Source organism: Rhinichthys klamathensis, unplaced genomic scaffold, assembly GCF_029890125.1.
Source record: "Rhinichthys klamathensis goyatoka isolate OS25496 unplaced genomic scaffold, OSU_Roscu_1.1 h1tg000019l_1, whole genome shotgun sequence".
Classification (NCBI taxonomy): Eukaryota; Metazoa; Chordata; class Actinopteri; order Cypriniformes; family Leuciscidae; genus Rhinichthys; species Rhinichthys klamathensis.
Genome location: NW_026606570.1, coordinates 3,333,433 through 3,355,321, shown reverse-complemented (window position 1 = coordinate 3,355,321; position 21,889 = coordinate 3,333,433). Strand labels below are relative to the sequence as shown.

At 43.2% G+C, this 21,889-nt stretch overlaps 1 protein-coding gene across 2 annotated transcripts in view; it reads left to right on the top strand.

The window, feature by feature from the left end:
* Window positions 1-11,244, top strand: part of specc1 (sperm antigen with calponin homology and coiled-coil domains 1) — a 373,450-nt gene extending 362,206 nt beyond the window's left edge. For both annotated transcript variants that reach the window (XM_056236125.1, XM_056236134.1), the window contains 3 exons: window positions 1,195-1,311; window positions 1,873-1,932; window positions 10,326-11,244. In XM_056236125.1, coding sequence (XP_056092100.1) covers window positions 1,195-1,311; window positions 1,873-1,932; window positions 10,326-10,415 — 267 coding nt within the window. In that variant the 3' untranslated portion in view covers window positions 10,416-11,244. The remainder of the gene's footprint in view (window positions 1-1,194; window positions 1,312-1,872; window positions 1,933-10,325) is intronic.
* Window positions 11,245-21,889: the final 10,645 nt, after the last annotated feature.

Below are 21,889 nucleotides of genomic sequence, written 5' to 3'. Positions count from 1 at the left end.
CCATGAAAAAGTTAAGCGCGTGTTGGTGTGATGGTGCGTCAACGGTGGTCACCTTCCTGGAGAATTTTGCACGCTGTGCAATCTCTAAAAGAGCATTTCTGCGCACTCTGCAGGCGACCTTTCCCCTGTGCACTTCAGTACAAAAGAGCATCTTTCTCTAAAAGAGTTGACATTGGATTTAGTGTCTTAGTGTGACGTTGCGTCTTTTTCAAGATGCCAATCCACCGGTGTGTTTCTGGATGTGGTCGTTAAATGGCTGACAGTCAAGATCACTGTTTCACATGTCTATGCCGTAACCATGCTGAGACAGCATTTGTGGATGAGTCATGTACCCACTGCGGGAAGATGATCATCGCGATGCTGAGATCGAGACTCCAGTACCTTGAAAGAGGTGGAGACCCCTCTGCTGTCCCCCAATCTAGTTCCTCTGCCCAGCAGAGGGCTACTTTGGTTGATACACTGGGGGATCTGAGGGTTACAGTGGGGGCTCTCCCACCGGGTCAATCCCCGTGGCCTCCCACTCCTCTATCGCTGTGGAGCTTCCAGGTGGAGGTGCTGGTCCTTCTCATGGGGAACCCAGCATCTTATTCTGGGCTCTGCCGGAGGATCAGATGTTGATTGCTGCATTGGAGGGCAGGCTAGACTCCCCCGGGGATGAAGATTCGACTGAGTTGCCCCCTTCAGGGAGAGTAACATCGACCCAGAGCTGACGGCCATGCTTTCCTGGGCCGCCACGAGCTTCAGGCTCGAATGGAACCCTTCACCGTGTCCCGAACGCTCAAGGTTGGATGATTGGTTTCTCGGGGCGAGTGTTGCCTTTCTTCCTGGAAGTGCATGAGGAGGTCACGAAGTCATGGAAGGCACCTTTTTCTGCCCGAAGCCGCTCCGGTGCCTTCTCTACTCTAACTACCCTCAATGGCAGGGCGGCCAAAGGGTACCTGGAGATTGGAGGTTGCCCACGTCTCCCATCCAGAGCTCTCGCGGCCAAGGCTTTAAGTTACAGCGTTGCTGGACAGGCCGCTTCTGTTTGTACAGTATAAAAGCCATTGTGATTATGGCGAGTCCCCGTAAACCACATATAGAAGTGTGTGTGTGTGTGTGTGTGTGTGGGTTCATACTACATTGTGGGGACCAAATGTCAACAAAACTATTTGTATGGTGTCTTTAAACTTTTCTCTTTCTCTGTCCTTGTAGAATATAGATGTGACAAACTTCAGCAGCAGCTGGAGTGATGGCCTGGCATTCTGTGCTCTGTTACACACCTATCTGCCTGCACACATCCCTTACCAGGAGCTCATCAGCCAAGACAAGGTACACATGTATTTCTTACATTGAATATTTAAGTGTCTTAGAAGATCCTCACCTTATCTTTAGTGCCTGACACATTCAGCAATAAAACAGTCAAAACAGTGTGTTAACAGTCAAGACTTTCCCTCAGCTGACCTGCCAGATGTAATGAATTACATGCTTCTATGGATTAGTGTTGACAGAATACATAAACAAACGACTCTCGGAGAGGTGTAGACACAACATGCATAACAAATAATACAGCCCTCCCTGTATGTTTATTCAACCATGCACACATCCACGTATACGCAATGTGCCGCGGTCTTTAGAGCTTATGTGACAAATTGCAGCCATAAGTATAATAGTGATTACAGGAAGAGATGGTACATTATGCTTTTGAATTATTCACAAAGCCTCTTTGAGTGTGTTGTAAATGTCAAGGCTACTAAAAGGCCACGTATGTGGATCTAGAGCATTGCTAGAGAATTCAGTTGGGTTTAGACACCTGTTTTTCACTACTGTAATTAATATTCAGATGGTTAATATTGGTCAAGTGGTTAAAAGAGTGCTGTTTTTTCCCCATAGGGACGAAATCTCACTCTGGCTTTCCAAGCAGCTGAAAGCATTGGTATCAAGCCCTCTCTGGTGAGTCTATGTTAATATATTTTTTTCCCCAATTTTTTTCAGTATTCTGTTATTGGCCAGATTTTGTTAATACAAGATAGTAGAAGTAATATAATTTACGATATGGCAAGTCATCTTGGACTTGCACCCCCTTACAAAAAATAAGTAGCCTATACTTCAAGTTAATTTTATTATGTCTACTTTAGTAAAGTTCAAGTATTTTTAAGTATAGGCTACTTTATGTAGTAAGTATACTAATATCAATCTACTAGAAGTATACTTGTAAGTGTGCTGCTTCAATACTACTTGGGACTAAATTGGCTCACTTTTTAGTGTATAAAAGTATACTTTTAAGCATACTTTGTGTAACAGTAGTCAACTTTGAGTAAACAACTAGTTTACAATTAAGTTTTTCTTTTGTATTGCTACTATACTACAAGAGAACAAATAGGTATACTGATAGTTTACTAGTCAAATACCTGTAGCAGTTTTATAGGGCAAGTATACTTGTATATTTTCTTTAAGTATACATAAATTCAAACTTTTTATATATTTATTACTATTTATATATTATTTTTGCACTTTAAGTATACTACTATGTTTCAATGTTATATTTGTAATATACCTTTAACTGTACTTTAACTCTTTCCATTTTAAAAACTTTTTATTCTAGCTTCATGCATCCTTTTTTATCAATGTGGGATCAAAGTTTCATAAAAAAGCAAAAATTTAAGCAAAAAGCTGAGAAAATCTAATTTTTGTCAAAGACTACGCCAGGTTCGGATTTAGAACGTTGATCAAAACAGATGGAGTAAATCGAGTCCATCAACACCCCCAAAGCTTCACAGTCGTTTTCTCTTCATGGGTTCGACATTTCATTTGGTAACGTTAGGCAGTTTTGAACTTATGTGCTGTTTAATGTTTGATGATCGCGTTATTTTACAATCTTCCATCACTTGTTTCTGCTTCTTCTTCGCCTGTGTTTTGATCCGGAGATTCTGTACTCTTTCAGAAGAGCCCCCTATCGTATTACAATGAAAACATGGATAGCCGGAAAATTCTGTCAATGGCGGGGAAAGAGTAAAGTAGATTTAAAGTCCCTTGTAGTCAATAATTTTATCCCTTAAATCTTTAATCACCAAAAAGATATATTTAAACTTTTTTTCCTGTGAAAAAATTCATGCCATAAAATAGCTTAAATGTAACTCTACACCCTTGCTTCATTTAGTATAAACAGGTGAAACTCAAAAAATTAGAATATCGTGCAAAAGTTCATTTATTTCAGTAATTCAACTTAAAAGGTGAAACTAATATATTATATAGACTCACTACATGCAAAGTGAGATATTTCAAGCCTTTATTTGTTATAATTTTGATGATTATGGCTTACAGCTTATGAAAACCCCAAATTCAAAATTAGAATATTGTGAAAAGGTTTTCATAGCTGTAAGCCATAATCATCAAAATTATAACAAATAAAGGCTTGAAATATCTCACTTTGCATGTAATGAGTCTATATAATATATTAGTTTCACATTTTAAGTTGAATTTCTGAAATAAGATAACTTTTGCACGATATTCTAATTTTTCGAGTTTCACCTGTACGTGGGCCATGAATATGCAACCGTCTGCACTCACTCATACAGGGGCGTATAGAAATCAATGTATCAGAATGGTAATGCGTTTTATGCATTGCTCTCTACAACGTCGGACGCATAATGGTAATTAATATGATTAGACTTTTGCTTTACTACGTTGTCAAACAGCTAATAATGTGTTGCTAATGTTACACAAACCATATTAACTTAGGGGCCGCTAACACAACACCGTTCTAACAGAAAAAAACTCTTAATGCGCTCCGACCGCCCATCCGCACAAAACAGTGCCTGGTGTCTCGAGAACGGAGAGAGAGCAAGCGCAAAATGCGGCATCGGCATCTCGAAGCGGCACTTCCGGTGGCATCTCCAGCGGCCAGATGCCGCATTTTGCGCTAGCCCTTACTGCGAGAACGCACTCCCTGAAATAGGTTCGAAGGTGCAAACGATTATCCGTTATCTCTGCGCAAACCGCAAAAACGCAAACCCGCGAAAAAGCAGACGGCGCGCACATGCGCATCACGTGTTCAGTCGATAGGGATGATCTACTGTGCAGCCTAACATTGAATTATAGAAGTCTATAATGTGTTGTGTATGCTAAGCCAAAGAGATGTGTTTTTAGTCTAGATTTGAACTGACAGAGGCCTCGTTTACACTGTCAGTGAAATGTGACCCAATTCCGATTTTTTACTCGTATGCGACACAGATCGGATGTGTTCTATGACAGTGTAAACAGGAAAAAAACGCATGCATTCGAATATTTCGAGATCGGTTTCAGGCCTCGTTCATATGTGGAAATAAATCAGATGTAAATCGGATATGTGCCAATGCGACTGTCATGTAAACAGGCAGATCGGATTTTCCGAGGCATTAGGCTGCGTCTCCGCGGTTTAATGACGAGAGAGACCCTGACGCGCATCTGCGGATGGCCCGACGAAACATTGTGTCGTCGTAGGAGAGGAATGTGGACACACATTGACACAACATATCAAAGGTTGGCTTGCTCATACCTAAAATTTCGGACCCACTGCTCCTCGTTAAAGCCCGCCACGATCTCATGAAAGTGCGTCTATTGCACGATTTTTTTTTCACGTGGCATTTATGCCAAAAATAGTTTTTGCGTGCATGATACGCACTTTATGGCGTTTAATACGCACGTTTACAGTGCGTATCATATGCAAGCAAAAACTATTTTTGGCGTATAAATGGCATGAGAAATAAAATTTGTGCTATAGATACTCACTTTTATGAGATCGTGTTGTATGTTCCCACCTGTCCTGAGATCTCGCTGCGCGTTCGTCCATCTGAGCAAGAAGACCCCTTTAAACATGCGCGATGTTTCAGTCAAGTGTAAACACATGACTCGGATATGGGTCACAATTTAAAGAACGTGTAAACGGGCGGTAAAAAAAAAAAGAAAATCGGATATAGGCAACAAATCAGAATTGGGCATCAAGACCTGCAGTGTAAACGAGGCCAGAGTGTCTGTGTCAGGTGTGGGGTTGAGGAGATGAAGCGAGGACTCAATTGCAGGAAAAATGGGTTTTTAATAACTATTAAAAATAAAAACAAATGCAAACAAAACTACCCCGTAGGGGAAAACAAATGACTTGACACAAGGGGTAACACACCAGGTACATACAACAACGCACAGGACTTCTACTTCTACTTCTACTTCTACTTCTACTTCTACTTCTACTTCTACTTCTACTTCTACTTCTACTTCTACTTCTACTTCTACTTCTACTTCTACTTCTACTTCTACTTCTACTTCTTATTGGCGGTTGGCACCGCACAGGACTGTAAACACAGGGAGAATAAATAGGGAGACCAAACAAAGGAGGTAACGAGGGAGGACATGGTGGGGCAAATGAATCAATCAGGTAACGAGGGAGGACAGGTGGGGCAAACAAATCAATAATCAGGTAACAAGATGGGAGGGGCTAGACCAGTGGTTCCCAAACCTGTCCTCACGGCACCCCAACACTGCACGTTTTCTTTATCTCCCTAATCAAACACACCTGATTCAACTCATCAGCTCATTAACCCATTTGAGAATGAGCTGATGAGTTGAATCAGGTGTGTTTGATTAGGGAGATAAAGAAAACGTGCAGTGTTGGGGTGCCGTGAGGACAGGTTTGGGAACCACTGGGCTAGACAATCAACAGGAGATTGTAAGAGGACCTCAAATTTCCTAAGTGTGTTTTCAGTGGAATTATATGCAATCCTGATGGCAGTGCAATGGACTGAGCAGATTCAGAACCATAAAGTGTTGATATGTAGTGACTCTGTGTCAGCTATTAATAGTATTGGGAAAGGGACCTCAAAGAGTCGACAATACCTTGTATATGATATTCTTCTGCCAATTAGAGATGTGAAAAGGAGAGGGGTAGAAATATCATTTGTATGGGTCCCAGCTCATGTAGGTATTGCAACAAATGAAAAGGTTGATAAGTTGGCCAAGGAAGCTGCTCAAAAGGAAACAATAGATGTCAACTTAAATCTGTCCAAAGCGGAGGGTAAAAGTATTGTGTGGCAAGGAACAATTTTGAAATGGCAACAGCTCTGGGAGCAAGAAAACAAAGGGAGGCACCTATTCTCTATTTCTAGTAGGGTAACTGATTCAGTTAATGTTTGTAAAAGAGGAGAGATTAGACGTAAGGAAGAGGTTATTATTTCTAGAATGAGGATTGGTCACACGTTTCTGAACAGCACTTTATTTATTTTAGGAAAACACCAGAGTGGCTTGTGCATGTCAGGAACCTGAGACAGTGCAACATGTTTTGATTTGTTGTAGAGAGTATGACAACCAAAGACAAGATCTACTCAGAGAAATGCGAGTAATCGGCTTGGAAGAAGTGTCTCTAAAAAATATTTTAGAAGTAGGGTCAAGCACAAGGGGAAAGCGATGTCTTTTCAAATTTCTAAAAGATACTGGACTGTTTAATAGGATATAGTGCACTTAGGTGCTAGTACCATAGATGGCAGCAATGCAACTTATTGGATGCCGGCTGCCGTAAAACCCCAAAGAAGAAGAAGAATCAACAGGAGAGTGTGACAGAGCCCTGACACTCATGTTTTGTCTTGTGCTGTGTAGCACGCAGCTTGTTTACACTAGCTGTGTGCTTTCATGTTGTCTTGTTTTGTGTGAGCACATGGCTGGTGATTTGTTTTACTGGCCATGTGCTTGTGTTCAAGTCATGTTTGGTGTGAGCACATGGCTTGTCATGTATGTTTCCTTGTGCCATGTGCTCACACCAAACATGACTTGAACACAAGCACATGGCCAGTAAAACAAATCACCAGCCATGTGCTCACACAAAACAAGACAACATGAAAGCACACAGCTAGTGTAAACAAGCTGCGTGCTACACAGCACAAGACAAAACATGAGTGTCAGGGCTCTGTCACAAAACCAAGAAATAGACAAGACAGAAGTGACAGAACCCTGACAGTCTGCTTCCCGGACAATGTTAGGAAGATTGTTCCAAAGTTTTGGTGCTAAATAGGAAAAGGATCTACCATCAGCAGTCGATTTTGATATTCTAGGTATTATCAACTGGCCGGAATTTTGAGATCGCAATAGACGTGAAGGACTATAATGCGTTAAGAGCTCGCTCAAGTACTGGGGAGCTAAACCATTTAGTGCTTTGTAAGTAATCAGCAATATTTTAAAATGTATACGCTGTTTAATAGGGAGCCAATGTAGTGTTGATAGAACCGGGCTAATATGGTCATACTTCCTGGTTCTGGTAAGAACTCTAGCAGCTGCATTTTGGATCAGCTGTAGTTTATTTATTAAACGTGCAGGGCAACCACCCATAAGAGCATTACAATAATCTAGCCTTGATGTCATGAACGCATGAACTAATTGTTCTGCATTTTTAATTTAGAGCATATGACGTAATTTAGATATCTTTTTAAGATGAAAAAAAATGTGGTTTTACAGATACTAGACACGTGACTTTCAAATGAAAGATTGGTATCAAAGAGCACACCCAGGTTCCTAAACGACGACGAGGACTTGACAGAGCAACCATCAAGTGTTAGACAGTATTCTAGGTTATTACGTGAGGACGTTTTTTGTCCAATAATTAGAATCTCTTTTTTTTCAGAATTAAGTAGTAGGGAATTATTAGTCATCCAGTTTTTTATATCAGCTATGCATTCCATTAATTTTGTGGATTGGTAAGTTTTGTCAGGGCTTATGTTGTTGTTGTTGGTTTTTTGTTTTTGTTTTTTTTTTATCTCCAAATTTTCCAAATTCAAAAACTTGCCAGGTTTACATTACGAATCCTATATTTTCATTGTGGTCTTTTGGATGACAGACTACACTGTATCTTACAATGTTCTTGTGTTTGGTTTATATCAAGTGCATTTATTGAAAACAATGTACAATATTCTATCATATGCTTTGACTAATTTTTCAGCTGCTTTCTGCAAGAAAGAATGATAACAGCATTCTGGGTGATTGTGTGCACTTTTGTTTTCTTAATTGCTTCAAACTATTCTGTTTGAATAATAGAATAGAATATGAGGTGACAGCTTTTTTGTAGCAATTGTCCAGAGATTGTGGCTGCTCATAACATATTACTGTACAACTCATTGTCTCAAAACACTTTTTGTTAGGTGCTGATTGTTTAATCACTGACCTGAGGCTGTGTTTGATGAATGCTTTTATGACTTCATTACAGAAGTGTACACAATATTTTGACTTGACACATCACTCAGCAGGTTATGTTTGTCCTTTTCCGCATGACTTACACACAACAAATATGTGCAAGGAGGATTACGGCTTTGGATCTGTATCTGAACGTCTGTGTATGGGTTTAAATTGATGACAATATAAGCTAAATATTCTGGCAGACTCTTTTATTTTCCATTTTATGAATCGTTTGGTAGAATTAAAGATAGCAGACAAGAAAGAGAGCAGAGTGCACAGAAATGCTCCGTCTACTTCTATCCCATATAAACACATATAACTGCAGTCTTAACATTGTAAAGCCTGAATAGTCATAAAAAAAAAAAACCTGATGAAACCGTTTATTTAACCCTTTAGAAAAAAAATCCCATATGTGTTTTTTGTTTAGTATCATATTTGATACATCAGGCTTTTATGGCTATTATAGTATGCTATAGGAAAATATGGAGCTCACACTCAAGGTGGTAAAAAAAAAACACCTCAATTTTATTCAGAGGCCCAAACTGAGAAAAAATATGCAATATTGTGCAGTTGCTGATGTTTACATGCATGGCCAAAAACTCAATGAGATCTTTATAATAGTCAAGTCAAGTCACATTTATTTATATAGCACTTTTTACAATACTACGGAGCCCCCCTAGTCCCACTTTTTTGATATATTATCAACTGGCCAGAGTTTTGAGATACAATAGTACATAAATTGCATATAAAAATATCAGTTTATGATATTTATTTGTGTCTGTATTTATCTATGTCTTAGTAAAATTATTTTAAATGCTTAGTTTTATTATCAAAGCTCTGTAGTTTTTTATTGCTCTTGATATTGCAATATATAATGCAATTCAATACCAATGATGATTGAGAGATCCTTAAAGTTGAGATTATCAAATATGATACATCAGGCTTTTGAGAACTCAGATTTTAACATATATAAATTATGTATGGATGATTATCAAGTAAACCTAAGTTGCTTCATGCTTCAATGAATGTTGTTCATCTTGAAATTTTACTAACAATATAAAAGTTATTATTCTTACAATTACTTTATAAAGGTAACTGTCAAGATTTCACAGCAAAAAGACTAAAACCCCCTTTACTTGCCAAAAAAGTGTGATCAATCAATCAGACAACAGAAGGCATAGTAACAATTTCAGCAACATTTTGATTACGTTGAAGAGGCCTTAGAAAGTTTTGTATCAAAATAGTATTTATATAGTAGGCTTTACGGTTAAGAACCAGTGTGTTTTTTAGGCTTTTCGGTTAAGAACCAGAGAGACGTGTTTGGAAAAAAAAACAGAAGAATGTGTCCAAATGCCTCACCCTCTGGGGTCTTTTTAAAATGACCTGTAAATGTTTAATGATTCTCAGGGTTTCTACAAACACACAGATGACAGGAAAATGCCACAGTCTGATGTTCACTTTACCCAACATACTGTAGACACTAGGAGGAAATAGTGACATGAATAAAAAGACATAGCCAATATTTTATCCAAGCAGTTGTTTTCACAGAATGGCACACATAAAATTTGGAAGGTTCTTGTTGGGTGAAGTGTTCCTTTATAGGTCTGTGGTGATGATTGTCAAGCATATAATATAGCACAGCCTCAGAGAATGTTCACACTTTACAAACATATAATGTGGATGTCTCTAGATTGGCTGAGAATTTGAGAACTCTGGCTAAGATCAGACTGCCTGATTTCAGCCGAAGTGTGTGTGGATGTGATGCAATTGGGTCCTGCAATAAAATACATTAAAATAAAACATTTATCCAGTTTTATTTACCTTATTTTTTTTTCTTCATACATCACACACCTCATAATTCATCTCAAGCATGCTCTTCTTGATGAAACTTTAAGGCCAAAATTGTTTATTTTGGTGCAAATGACAGTCTGAAAAACTGATATAAATTTAATATACTGTAAATTTGACAATGGTTTTCATTGGTGTTCACTTCACTCCTCCTTAAGACCATCATAATTAATAAAGAATATTTTCTATAATATTTTAAGATGGAATTGTCTTGTTTAACAATGCAAGTCTGAGGAAAAGTACATGCATGAAAATGAAAATTGTTTCCTACTTCTAAACTTCTACATCTGCTCTCTGTCTCTCTGTAGGACATTGATGAGCTGATGCACACAGACAGACCGGACTGGCAAAGTGTAATGCAGTATGTGGCTCAGATCTATAAGTACTTTGAGACTTAATGTGTGATTGGAAGAAATGAAGAAGAAAGAAGAAGAAGAGGCACAGAAGCACTTTTTTTTTGGCCTGGTCCAGTTCTTCCTTCACAGCCAGTGATTCTAAATACACACAGACAGACAGACACACAGTTCTGTAGTGTTCACACCAGTCAGGTTCTCACTCTAAATGCAAGAAATATCATATAAGTCCAATAGTCATGCATACACAAAATCATTCTAGCATCAAACATCTTCTGTTTTCCTTACAATTCATGTCTCATATGATCCTTACTCAATTTCTGAAGTTTGAAGTTGCTTGCAGAGTGTAGGTTTGCAATCTTGCACTGAAACTGGTATATAGTTTTTTTAGTATGCTAAATTTTGCTAAGAGGTCAAGTGCATCTTTATAAATTATTATTACCTAAATCTATATATTGGCATACTTATATATTGATATACTTAAAGTATTTTTAAAACTTTAGTTTTCCCACAAATAATTTTAAAGACTAGTATATGTCATAGAAATGCATCAAACTATGGAAATTAAGTTTCATGTGTTTTGTTGAAAAGTTGAGAGACACTCAACAACCATTGGAAACTTTAAATGTTCAAATTATTTAACAGACTATGTCCATTTACATATTCCTCATTAACAAGCATTAAGCTTATTTCTCTATTACTCTAGGTAATTATTTCCTGAAAAAAATGTCAGAAAGTCAATGTCTGATTGAATTCTTACTGAATGTCTGTTTTAAACAACCATTATTGATTGCTTAATGCTTTTGTGCCTGTTTAAATTACATGGGATAGTTTAATGAAAGGATTTAAACAATGCCTTAAAAAGTATCAATATTGGAAAAATACTCCCACAGAAATGTCTTTAAGCTAGTTAGTGTAATTTGTGCCAAATTCTAACAAATGCTGAGTTTCACCCTTAATTCAAGCCCATAGAAATTATCTCAACAGAAGTAAAATACATACAAAAAGCAGATAGCATCTGTGTTTTACAACGTTTTCTTTTTGGAAATGCTATTTATTGACTTCTTTGCTCTCAAATATTTCATTTGCAAAGGACTGTGTGTGTTTTTTTTTTCTATTTGAAACTTTTCGGGTTTGCCCAGGGACGGACTGGGACTAAAAAACGGCCCTGGACTTTGACTAGGCCCGGCCCAAAGCAATCGGCGCGCGGAAACTCGACAACAACAACAATAACGCCTGCCGCCTGGCATGAGTGTCACAAGACTTTAATTGTGGCTCATAATACTATACCTAGCTAACAGCAAATTATACAATCTATTCCATGCTGTCTTAAAATGAATTTATTACTTAATAATCTTAATTAATTTATGCAGTAATTAATCTTAGCTACTGCACAAATAATAATACCACATCTAAATGAAAATAGGCTACACCATTACAAATGTAACTTCTGTATTCAAAATCTTCAAAGTTTGTAAGCATTAACTGTAACGTTACCAACATTTTTAAAAGTAAAAGCACAACATATTTCTTAATATTAGCTACTGCATGTGGCATTTTACAGCTAAAATGTTGAAGTTTAGCTGTTTTAACTACTGTAATCATTAAAAATGTAGCAAGCTGAATATCACTTCCTAACATCATCCCTAGCAAGTAACTTGCAAAGTAATTTCTGATTAATTCGGTTCGTCAGTAGTAGAGATAAAAGCCCGCCCGCACTTGATTGGTTGGGTCCTTACATGCGCTTCGTGAGGCACACGCGCACACTAGCACACACACGCAAGGTCTCTAGCTCGCTCCCTCTTTCTGCCGTGCGCGCGCTACGCATGCGCACTCTTATTCGCTCTAGATTCCGAGAGATTTTAACTAATTTGCGGGCATCAGTGAGCCGCTATAAATATGCGGGGAACTTCCGGGAGACTTGGGATGTCTGTGACTGCGTGTGTGGCGGGTGGTGGGCCGGCCCACCGGCCGTCCTGGAGTACCGGCCGTTCTGTGATTCTCCAGATCACACAGATGGCCAGTCCGCCCCTGGGTTTGCCGGAAACACCAGATGTTTAATTGATGATAATGGTAATAAAGTATTTTGTCATCATAGGCTATTTTGTTTGCTTGTTTGAATTAAAAAGCTACAATCACCTTTATTGGAACTGAATCTCAGAGACAAATGTCTTACAATATATTCATTCACAAAATATAAAAAATATTTTTATATTTTCTCATGTGATTTACGCATAAGTAAAATTGTGCACTTTTACAGTTTGGGAGTCATACTGGCATCAGTTTTTATAGGTCTGCTAAAAACCTTTAAAAAGTTGTGCTGAAATAGTAAAACGTGTGTTGCTACAGACAGACTAATTAGAAATACAGAGTTCATATTGAAAATCTTTAGCAATTACACAATATTGTCACTTCACTCATATCTTCTCTGAAATAAGTGTAGTAGCTCAATTTTCAGAAAATCAGACTCTTTTTGTACAAAACATCTATTGGCTAAGTTAACAGAGTTAAATCAATGTCAAATGTCAATAATGACAAAAATAGAATCTATCTAATCTAACAGATAAACAGATTTTACTAGGGCTAGTAAACATGGTATGAAACAAGTGTTCCCTTTCGTAGTCACTCCGAGTTACGTCGGATGACGGAAAATGGGGGTTTCGCCAGAAAGCCTATCATCTTCGAGTATTAAAAAACGAGCCAATGGCAATGAAATGCCATTGGTCTGCGGAATTTGCATAGCGTATCTCCGCCCCACCGCGTGGGTATTTAAGGAGAGATAGCGGCAAAAGCAGATCATGTTTTCGCTTCGGAGCCAAGAGCATCTCTTCACTCCACAAGCCAAATCCTGAGTTTCTATCAGTGACTTCATCTCTTCGAGACGAGCGAACTCTCCGGTGTTGGTGTGACGGCGGTATCCAGCGAGCTTCACATTGCCTGCGATCTGAGCTGTGGTCTGCTGTCCGTGTGTTTCTCCCTGGTCGCCTCAGCATCGCAGAGTTTTTCCTCTCTAAAAGAGCTGCACGTGGCACGTCTTTTTAAAGATGTCTCGCCCGTGTTCTTCTGGGTGCGGTCGATATTTGTCATCCTTTGATGGGCACAAGCGCTGCTTTGCGTGTCTGGGCTTAGAGCACGCTAAAGCAGCGCTTGTGGATGACTCATGTTCCTTCTGTGGGAACATGACCATCGCAACACTGAGGTCGAGACTCAATGATCTCGTTCGAGAGAGAGTCCCCTCATCCCCTCATCCACACCACACGAAGAGAGGTGGTACTTCGGCTGGTGGACAGGGTGACTTGAGGGTGACGGTGTGGAACAATCCGACGATGCGTCCTCGGACCACGCCCCCCTCTACAGTGTTGCAACCCGCGAGTGCCGCGGTGATTCAGGCTGGTCCATCTGCGGATGCCCCGCGTGTTTCATTCGGCGCTCCAGAGGAGGATTCAATGTCGATCGCAGCATCACAAGGCGGGCAAGAGTCATCGGGAAGTGATGATGCGGCTGCGTTGCCTCCCTCGGGAGTGCCAGCGTTGCCCGTATCAGATCCCGAGATGACCGCCATGCTCTCCCGGGCCGCCGTGAGCATCGGGCTAGAGTGGAACCCTCCGCCCTGCCCCGAGCGCTCGCGGTTGGATGATTGGTTTTTGGGTGCGGCTGCCGCCTAACGGCCACAGCCATCCCCAATTCCATTCTTCCCGGAAGTGCATGAGGAGCTGTCGAAGTCATGGAAGGCTCCTTTGACCTCCCGTGAGCGGTCGACAGCTTTCTCCGCCTTTCCTCCCCTCGATGGCGCGGTCGCCCATGGGTACACTGGGATTCCCCCGGTTGAACGCTCTGTTGCGATGCAACTGTGTCCTCAGAGTGCTTCTTCTCGTGGTACTCCTAAGCACCCGTCCAAGGCCTGTAGATTCTCGTCTACCCTGGTGGCGAGATCTCACAGAGCTGCAGGACAGGCGGCCGCTGCCCTGCATGCGATGAGCACCCTGCAGGTCTACCAGGCCAGGCTGCTCAGAGATATGCACGAGGGCAGGACTGACCCCGAGCTCTTCGATGAGCTGCGTGCCGCCACTGACCTCGCTCTCCGAGCGACGAAAGTGGCCTCACGTTCCTTGGGTCAGGTGATGGCCACCTCGGGTGGGCAGCACCCTAATGTGGTTAAAGAAAGAACCGAAATGTCCATCACTGAGCACACAGAGCCGGATGACAGTGCGCGACGCCCCCGGGCCTCGCCGCTCTCGTCCCCCTCTGTCCCTGAGGGCGTGGATGACAGTGTGTGCCGTCTCCGGACCACACCACTCTCGTCCCCCTCTGTCGCCAGACCCCTGGCAGAGCAGACCCCCGTGGAACGCTGGTCCTTCCCTGGTCTCCTCTGTCAGGACGCGGAGTATGACCGCGCCCCCGCACCGGGCCGCTATGCCACCCACGCCTGGGCCGGTCACTCCGCTTCGCTGCCCTCCGGGGGGACGTCTGTGGTTCGGATGATTCCGCTGGTTCAGTTCTTGGGAGCTTGGTTAGAGCTTCCCAACCTGTCCCGCTGGGTCGCCCGAACTATCAGGCTCGGCTATGCGATCCAATTCGCACGGTCTCCTCCCCACTTCAGGGAAGTCCGCTTTACTATGGTCGGTGGCAATGCCCCGATCATGAGAGCGGAGGTTGCCACCCTGCTCGCAAAGGGTGCAATCGAGACTGTCCCTCCAGCCGAAATGAGGTCAGGGTTTTACAGCCCGTACTTCATTGTCCCCAAGAAGACCGGTGGGTTACGGCCAATCCTGGATTTGCGCGTCTTGAACCGCTCCCTTCACAGGCTGCCGTTCAAGATGCTCACGGCCAAATGCATTTTCGAATGCGTGCGGCCACAGGATTGGTTTGCAGCGATAGACCTGAAGGACGCCTACTTTCATGTCTCCATTTTACCTCGACACAGACCGTTTCTTCGGTTTGCTTTCGAGGGGCAGGCATACCAGTACGCGGTTCTCCCATTCGGGCTGGCTCTGTCTCCTCGCGTCTTTGCGAAGGTCGTCGAGGCAGCCCTTGTTCCCCTACGCGAACACGGGGTTCGCATCCTGAATTATCTCGACGACTGGCTAATATTAGCTCACTCTCGAGATCAGGTTTGCGAACACAGAGACCTTGTGCTCCGGCACCTAGCCCGTCTGGGCCTTCGGGTCAACTGGGAGAAGAGCAAACTCTGCCCCGTGCAGAGGTTCTTTTTTCTCGGTATGGAGATCGACTCGGTCGCCATGTCCGCGCAGCTTACGAGCGAGCGCGCACACTCACTGCTGACTTGTCTTCGACAGTTCGATGGCAAGAGTGCGGTCCCACTGAAATTGTTTCAGAGGCTCCTGGGGCATATGGCATCTGCAGCCGCGGCAACGCCACTCGGATTGCTTCATTTGAGACCGCTTCAGCTGTGGCTTCGCGATCGAGTCCCGAGGTGGGCATGGCATCATGGCACGCTCCGAGTCCCAGTGACTCCGACCTGCCGTCAGACCTTCACTCCGTGGAGGAACCTCAGTTTTCTACGGGCCGGAGTTCCCCTAGAACGAGTTTCCAGGCATGTTGTTGTCTCCACAGATGCCTCGTCCACGGGCTGGGGCGCCATGTGCAACGGACATGCTGGACAGGACCCCAGCGCCTTCTGCATGTCAATTGCCTTGAGTTGCTGGCAGTACGCCTTGCCCTGCACCGTTTTCGAACGTTGCTCATGGGTCAACACGTACTAGTCCGTTCAGACAATACCGCGACAGTAGCGTACATCAACCGTCAAGGTGGTCTACGCTCCCGCCGTATGTCGCAACTCGCACGCCACCTCCTCCTATGGAGTCTGAAGCACCTGAGGTCCCTTCGTGCTATTTACATTCCAGGAGATCGGAACTTTGCAGCCGACGAGCTGTCACGGTTTCGGCCCATCTCCGGCGAATGGCGACTCCATCCCCAGTCGGTCCAGCTGATTTGGGACCAGTTCGGGGACGCACAGGTAGACCTGTTTGCCTCCCACGACTCATCCCACTGCGCCCTGTATTACTCCCTGACCGAGGGCACGCTCGGCACGGATGCACTGGCGCACAGCTGGCCAGCGCTTATATGCGTTTCCCCCAGTGAGCCTTCTCGCACGGACCCTGTGCAAGATCAAGGAGGACGAGGAGCAGGTCATTCTGGTTGCGCCGTATTGGCCCACCCGGACCTGGTTCTCCGAACTGATACTCCTCGCGACAGCACCTCCTTGGCCAATTCCTCTGAGAAAGGACCTCCTTTCTCAGGGACGGGGCACCCTATGGCACCCTCGTCCCGATCTTTGAAACCTCCACGTGTGGCTCCTGGACGGGACGAGGCAGGTTTGAGTACCCTGCCACCAGCGGTGGCGGCTACCATCACTTCCGCTAGAGCATCGTCCACGAGACATGTCTATGCGTTGAAGTGGAACCTCTTCGTCAACTGGTGCTCTTCTCGCCGAGAAGACCCCAGGAGATGCTCGATCAGTGTCGTGCTTTCCTTCCTGCAAGATGGGTTGGAGCGAAGGCTGTCTCCCTCCACCCTGAAGGTGTATGTGGCCGCTATCGCCGCTTATCACGAAGCAGTTGAAGGTAAGTCTCTTGGGAAGCACGACCTGATCATCAGGTTCCTGAGAGGAGCGAGGAGACTGAATCCTCCTCGCCCTCCTCTTGTTCCCTCTTGGGACCTCTCAGTGGTGTTAAATGCCCTGCAGAGGGCTCCCTTTGAGCCTCTGCAATCAGCTGAGCTTAAGTTCCTGTCAATGAAGACAGCGCTCCTGGTTGCACTGGCCTCCATCAAGAGGGTAGGGGACCTGCACGCATTCTCCGTTGACGAAGCGTGCCTGGAGTTCGGGCCGGGTCACTCTCACGTGATCCTGAGACCCCAGCCTGGATATGTGTCCAAGGTTCCTACCACTCCCTTCCGGGACCAGGTGGTGAACCTGCAAGCGCTGCCCCAGGAGGAGGCAGACCCAGCCTTGGCACTGCTCTGTCCAGTACGCGCTCTCCGTGCTTACGTAGACAGGACGCAGTGTTTCAGGACCTCAGACCAGCTCTTTGTCTGTTATGGTGGGAAGCTGAAGGGAAAGGCTCTCTCTCCAAGCAAAGGTTGTCTCACTGGATAGTGGACGCCATTGCTTTGGCATACCAGCAGCAAGGTCGACCGTGCCCCCTTGGTGTGACCGCCCACTCCACCCGGAGTGTGGCGTCCTCTTGGGCTTTAGCGCGTGGCGCCTCGCTAACAGACATCTGCAGAGCTGCAGGCTGGGCGACACCTAACACATTCGCCAGATTCTACAATCTCCGAGTGGAGCCAGTCTCCTCCCATGTACTGTCTTTTTCAAGCTAACATGGGAGCCGTTAGGTGTCTTCGCTTGCTCGCCATTCCACTCCACGGACTGGATACGTGCGATATTTCCTCAGGTGAGCCTTCCTCTCTGAAGCCCTGAGTTCCTCCAGCACTGTTGACGCTGGCGTTGTGCGTCGGCTAGGTGCCTCCGTGTGCATGTTTCCTCCTCTGAGTAACCCCCACATGTGTATTTCCACTGTAAGCCTCTTTGAGCATGTGTCTTTCCCTCGGCAAGCCACCTTGCCACTCCTGGAGTTGAAAGTTGCCACCCCACGGGCTGGTCACTCCAGTGTTCCTCCATATGAAGCCCCCCTCGGGCCATATGTGTATTCTTAAGTCCTCCCTACGGGTAGGCATGCTGCGGCATATCTCCCCTGAGATATGCTTCCCAGTGTACCTTGGTATTCCTGTGTTAAGTAGGACTCCTTCGTCCGTGCCTATATCACGACAGGGAGGTCAGACTTCGCAGGGCACTGGAAGACAGCTGTGAAGGTGGCGTGATTACACGGGGACCCCCATTCTCCGTCATCCGACGTAACTCGGAGTGACTATGAAAGGGAATGTCTCGGTTACGGATGTAACCCTCGTTCCCTGAGTAGGGAACGGAGACGTTACGTCTCCTTGCCACTTCCGCTGTACCGCTGGGTAGACGCCTGAGTTCAGTCTCGGCTCCTCAGCGAAGACATGATCTGCTTTTGCCGGTATCTCTCCTTAAATACCCACGCGGTGGGGCGGAGATACGCTATGCAAATTCCGCAGACCCATGGCATTTCATTGCCATTGGCTCGTTTTTTAATACTCGAAGATGATAGGCTTTCTGGCGAAACCCCCATTCTCCGTCATCCGACGTAACGTCTCCGTTCCCTACTCAGGGAACGAGGGTTACATCCGTAACCGAGACGTTTCCCCCTTTTCCCAGTACAGAATGTGTAAGGCAGCACTGCATTAAGAGTTTGCACTAGACCAAGTGAACACTGTAATTGTTCACTTGGTCTTTAATATTTTTTTAGCCCAAACGCACTTGTCTCCATTCACACTTTTTTAGTTTTTTATTTATTTAAATTTTGTACTTCTACTTTGTAAAATAAAAAAGTGACATTAAAGTCGTTGATAGAAGCGTTGATAGAAGTGGCCATTTTCTTTTGTTTTTACGCTATACTTGCAAATGTCAGAAAATAGTCAAGTCATCTTCATTTATATAGCGCTTTTAACAATGGATTGTTTCAAAGCAGCTTTACAGAGATAAACATATAATTTAAGGTAACAGAGATTGTTTTGGTTTTATAGCGGTTCTTGAATAATGTTATTTCCAGCTAAAGTTAATTTTGATTGATTCACCTCCGTCGAAATGATCAGACTTTAAACGCGAACCTGTGATTAACGCTGACAGCGTTCACATGCACATTCAGAATTGATTCTATAGTGCTTTTGAAAATATGTGCGCAGGTTTGTAATTCCATACAACCCATGCCTAAACAAACTACTTGTCTTGCCTATAAATTTTGATACAGAATTTTGTTTTATTTTATCACTTCGGGGTACGCGAACCGAAATTCACAACGCTTTATCTGTAGAGTGGGAAAGGGATCCTCCATAGGGAGAGGATAGTTGACACTTCAGCACTGCATTGTCATCGGGTCCAGGCGAATCTCCTTCGTCAGATCTGGATACGGCCTGGATCCGGCAGGCTGCGGGAAAACCTCGGGATAAACAAAGACACTAATATTAGCGTAGATGCCATTCTTCTTATGATGTAACGAGTACATCAAGATTTAAGGGAAGTGTTCCCAGTTCCGGCTGACCTAATCTATGCAGCCTAACATTGAATTATAGAAGTCTATAATGTATTATGTGTATGCTAGGTCAAAGAGATGTGTTTTTAGTCTAGCTTTGAACTGACAGAGTGTGTCTGCTTCCCGGACAATGGTAGGAAGACTGTTCCAAAGTTTTGGTGCTAAATAGGAAAAGGATCTACCGCCAGCAGTCGATTTAGATATTCTAGGTATTGCAGAATATCTGGCCCGAATTTTGAGATCGCAATAGGCGTGAAGGACTATAATGCGTTAAGAGCTCGCTCAAGTACTGCGGAGCTAAACCATTTAGTGCTTTGTAAGTAATCAACAATATTTTAAAATTTATACAATGTTTAATAGGGAGCCAATGCAGTGTTGACAGAACCGGGCTAATATGGTCATATTTCCTGGTTCTGGTAAGAACTCGGGCTGCTGCGTTTTGAACTAGCTGTAGTTTATTTATTAAGCGTGCAGGGCAACCACCCAGTAGAGCATTACAATAGTCTAGCCTTGAGGTCATGAACGCATAATAATAAAAATACAAAATAAATAAATGTGACCAACAAAATGACAACTTTATTTAGACAAAGCAGTCAAGTCAAGTCAAATCATCTTCATTTATATAGAGCTTTTAACAATGTAGATTGTTCCAAAGCTGCTTTACAGTGATAATAGGAAATTAAAGTAACAGAGATTGTTTTGGCTTTATGACAGCTCTAGAATAAAGTTATTTTCCAGCTAAAGTTAGTTTTAATTGATTCACTTCCGTCGCAACCGTTCGACACCGTTCCAACAGAAAACTCTTAAGTTCTCTCTAAGCAAACTTTAAAAACGCGAACCTGTGAGAACGCTGATGGCGTGCACATGCGCTATTAAGAGTTCATTCTATGGGTATGCGCGTTTGAATATATGTGCGCAGGCATGTAGTCCTTCCCTAAAAAAACTAACCCTCAACAAACTTGTCTGGCCTCAGTGGACTACAATATCATGCTGTAAATGATTTGGGCAACAAGAAAAGGACACTAGGGGGTGCGCAGTGATAAAACACGTCAGTGAACTAAAATCCTAAAGAATTCATTCACAAAACACCCCATTCACACACACACACACAAAAATAAACTGCAATCCACGCCATACTCCCAAAATACAATGGCAGCACATGGGACCCATCCACGGGGTGTATAGAACGAGGGAGAAGATTATTCCTCTCAATCAGTCCTGAAATCAGCCATGTAGCAGCAGAACAGTGAATGAGTGGCAGTACTCTCCACATTGAGGTTACGGTGTCACTAAAAGGCAGACAGCCCTAACTCTACTACCTCACATTTACCCCCACTAGGCTAACTATATTTCTATCTGCATCTCTGGAGGGTCTATTGCCCCTGTGGGCTTTGAGATCACTTCCCCCACATTAGTCACCACCTCTCTGTATCCTTGCAGTCTCCCCCATCTAAAACCTTCTCCTCCCCATAGGTGAAAGCAATCAAGTCCGGCTGTCCTATTACAGCCAATTAGAAATTTCACCACTTTCTAATTGAGTAGCCTGAGTAGTCAGGGAGAATGTTAACGGCACTATCTAACACCACAGAAATAATTAGAAAAATAGAGAAATAGGCTGAATAATAAATTCCAACAGATGTACGGTCTTTGCGATCTGAACTTGTTTTACATTTTAGCAAAGAAAGAACGATTATAATGCAAATATAGGCTTTAGTGACATCATTCTTGCTCTGGCTCTGGATTTGAAAGTCGAATCCACACCATCTAATTTAAGCAAGAACTTTATTGAAGAACAAAGAATAATCACTTTTGAATAAAGTGAACAATTTAAAGGGACAAAAAACATTAATTTTATTTATTTTAGGACTTTCATTTTAATATAAAAACAACTTATCTTATTTCAGCAAATTACCTCTCAATCAATCCCCAACTAGTGTTACAACTCACCCCAGGGTGGTTGTTGCAACAACATAACTCTTTGTATTTATTCATCTGTGATTGTGTAGTACATGTCCAATTGAGTTATTTTTAGTAGACAAATGTGGCTACCGTGTATCACAGTTTGAGAGATCTAGCACAAACAACCACTGTAACCATATTGATGCTCAAACAAAAAGTTAGGCTACTAGCCTACCATATGTCGGTCTCCCCCTATTATATATAATTTCTTTCAGGAAAGACAAATCTTTATCATAGTTGTCAAATAAAACAAATGTGTGTTTTATTAAAGAATTGCTGATGTAAAATCAGTGTGTGTGTGTGTGTGTGTGTGTGTGTGTGTGTGTGTGTGTGTGTGTGTGTGTGTGTGTGTGTGTGTGTGTGTGTGTGTCGGCGCATCGCTCGCGCGGTTGGGGCGTGGCCATGAGCTGTGATGTACAGTCAGAG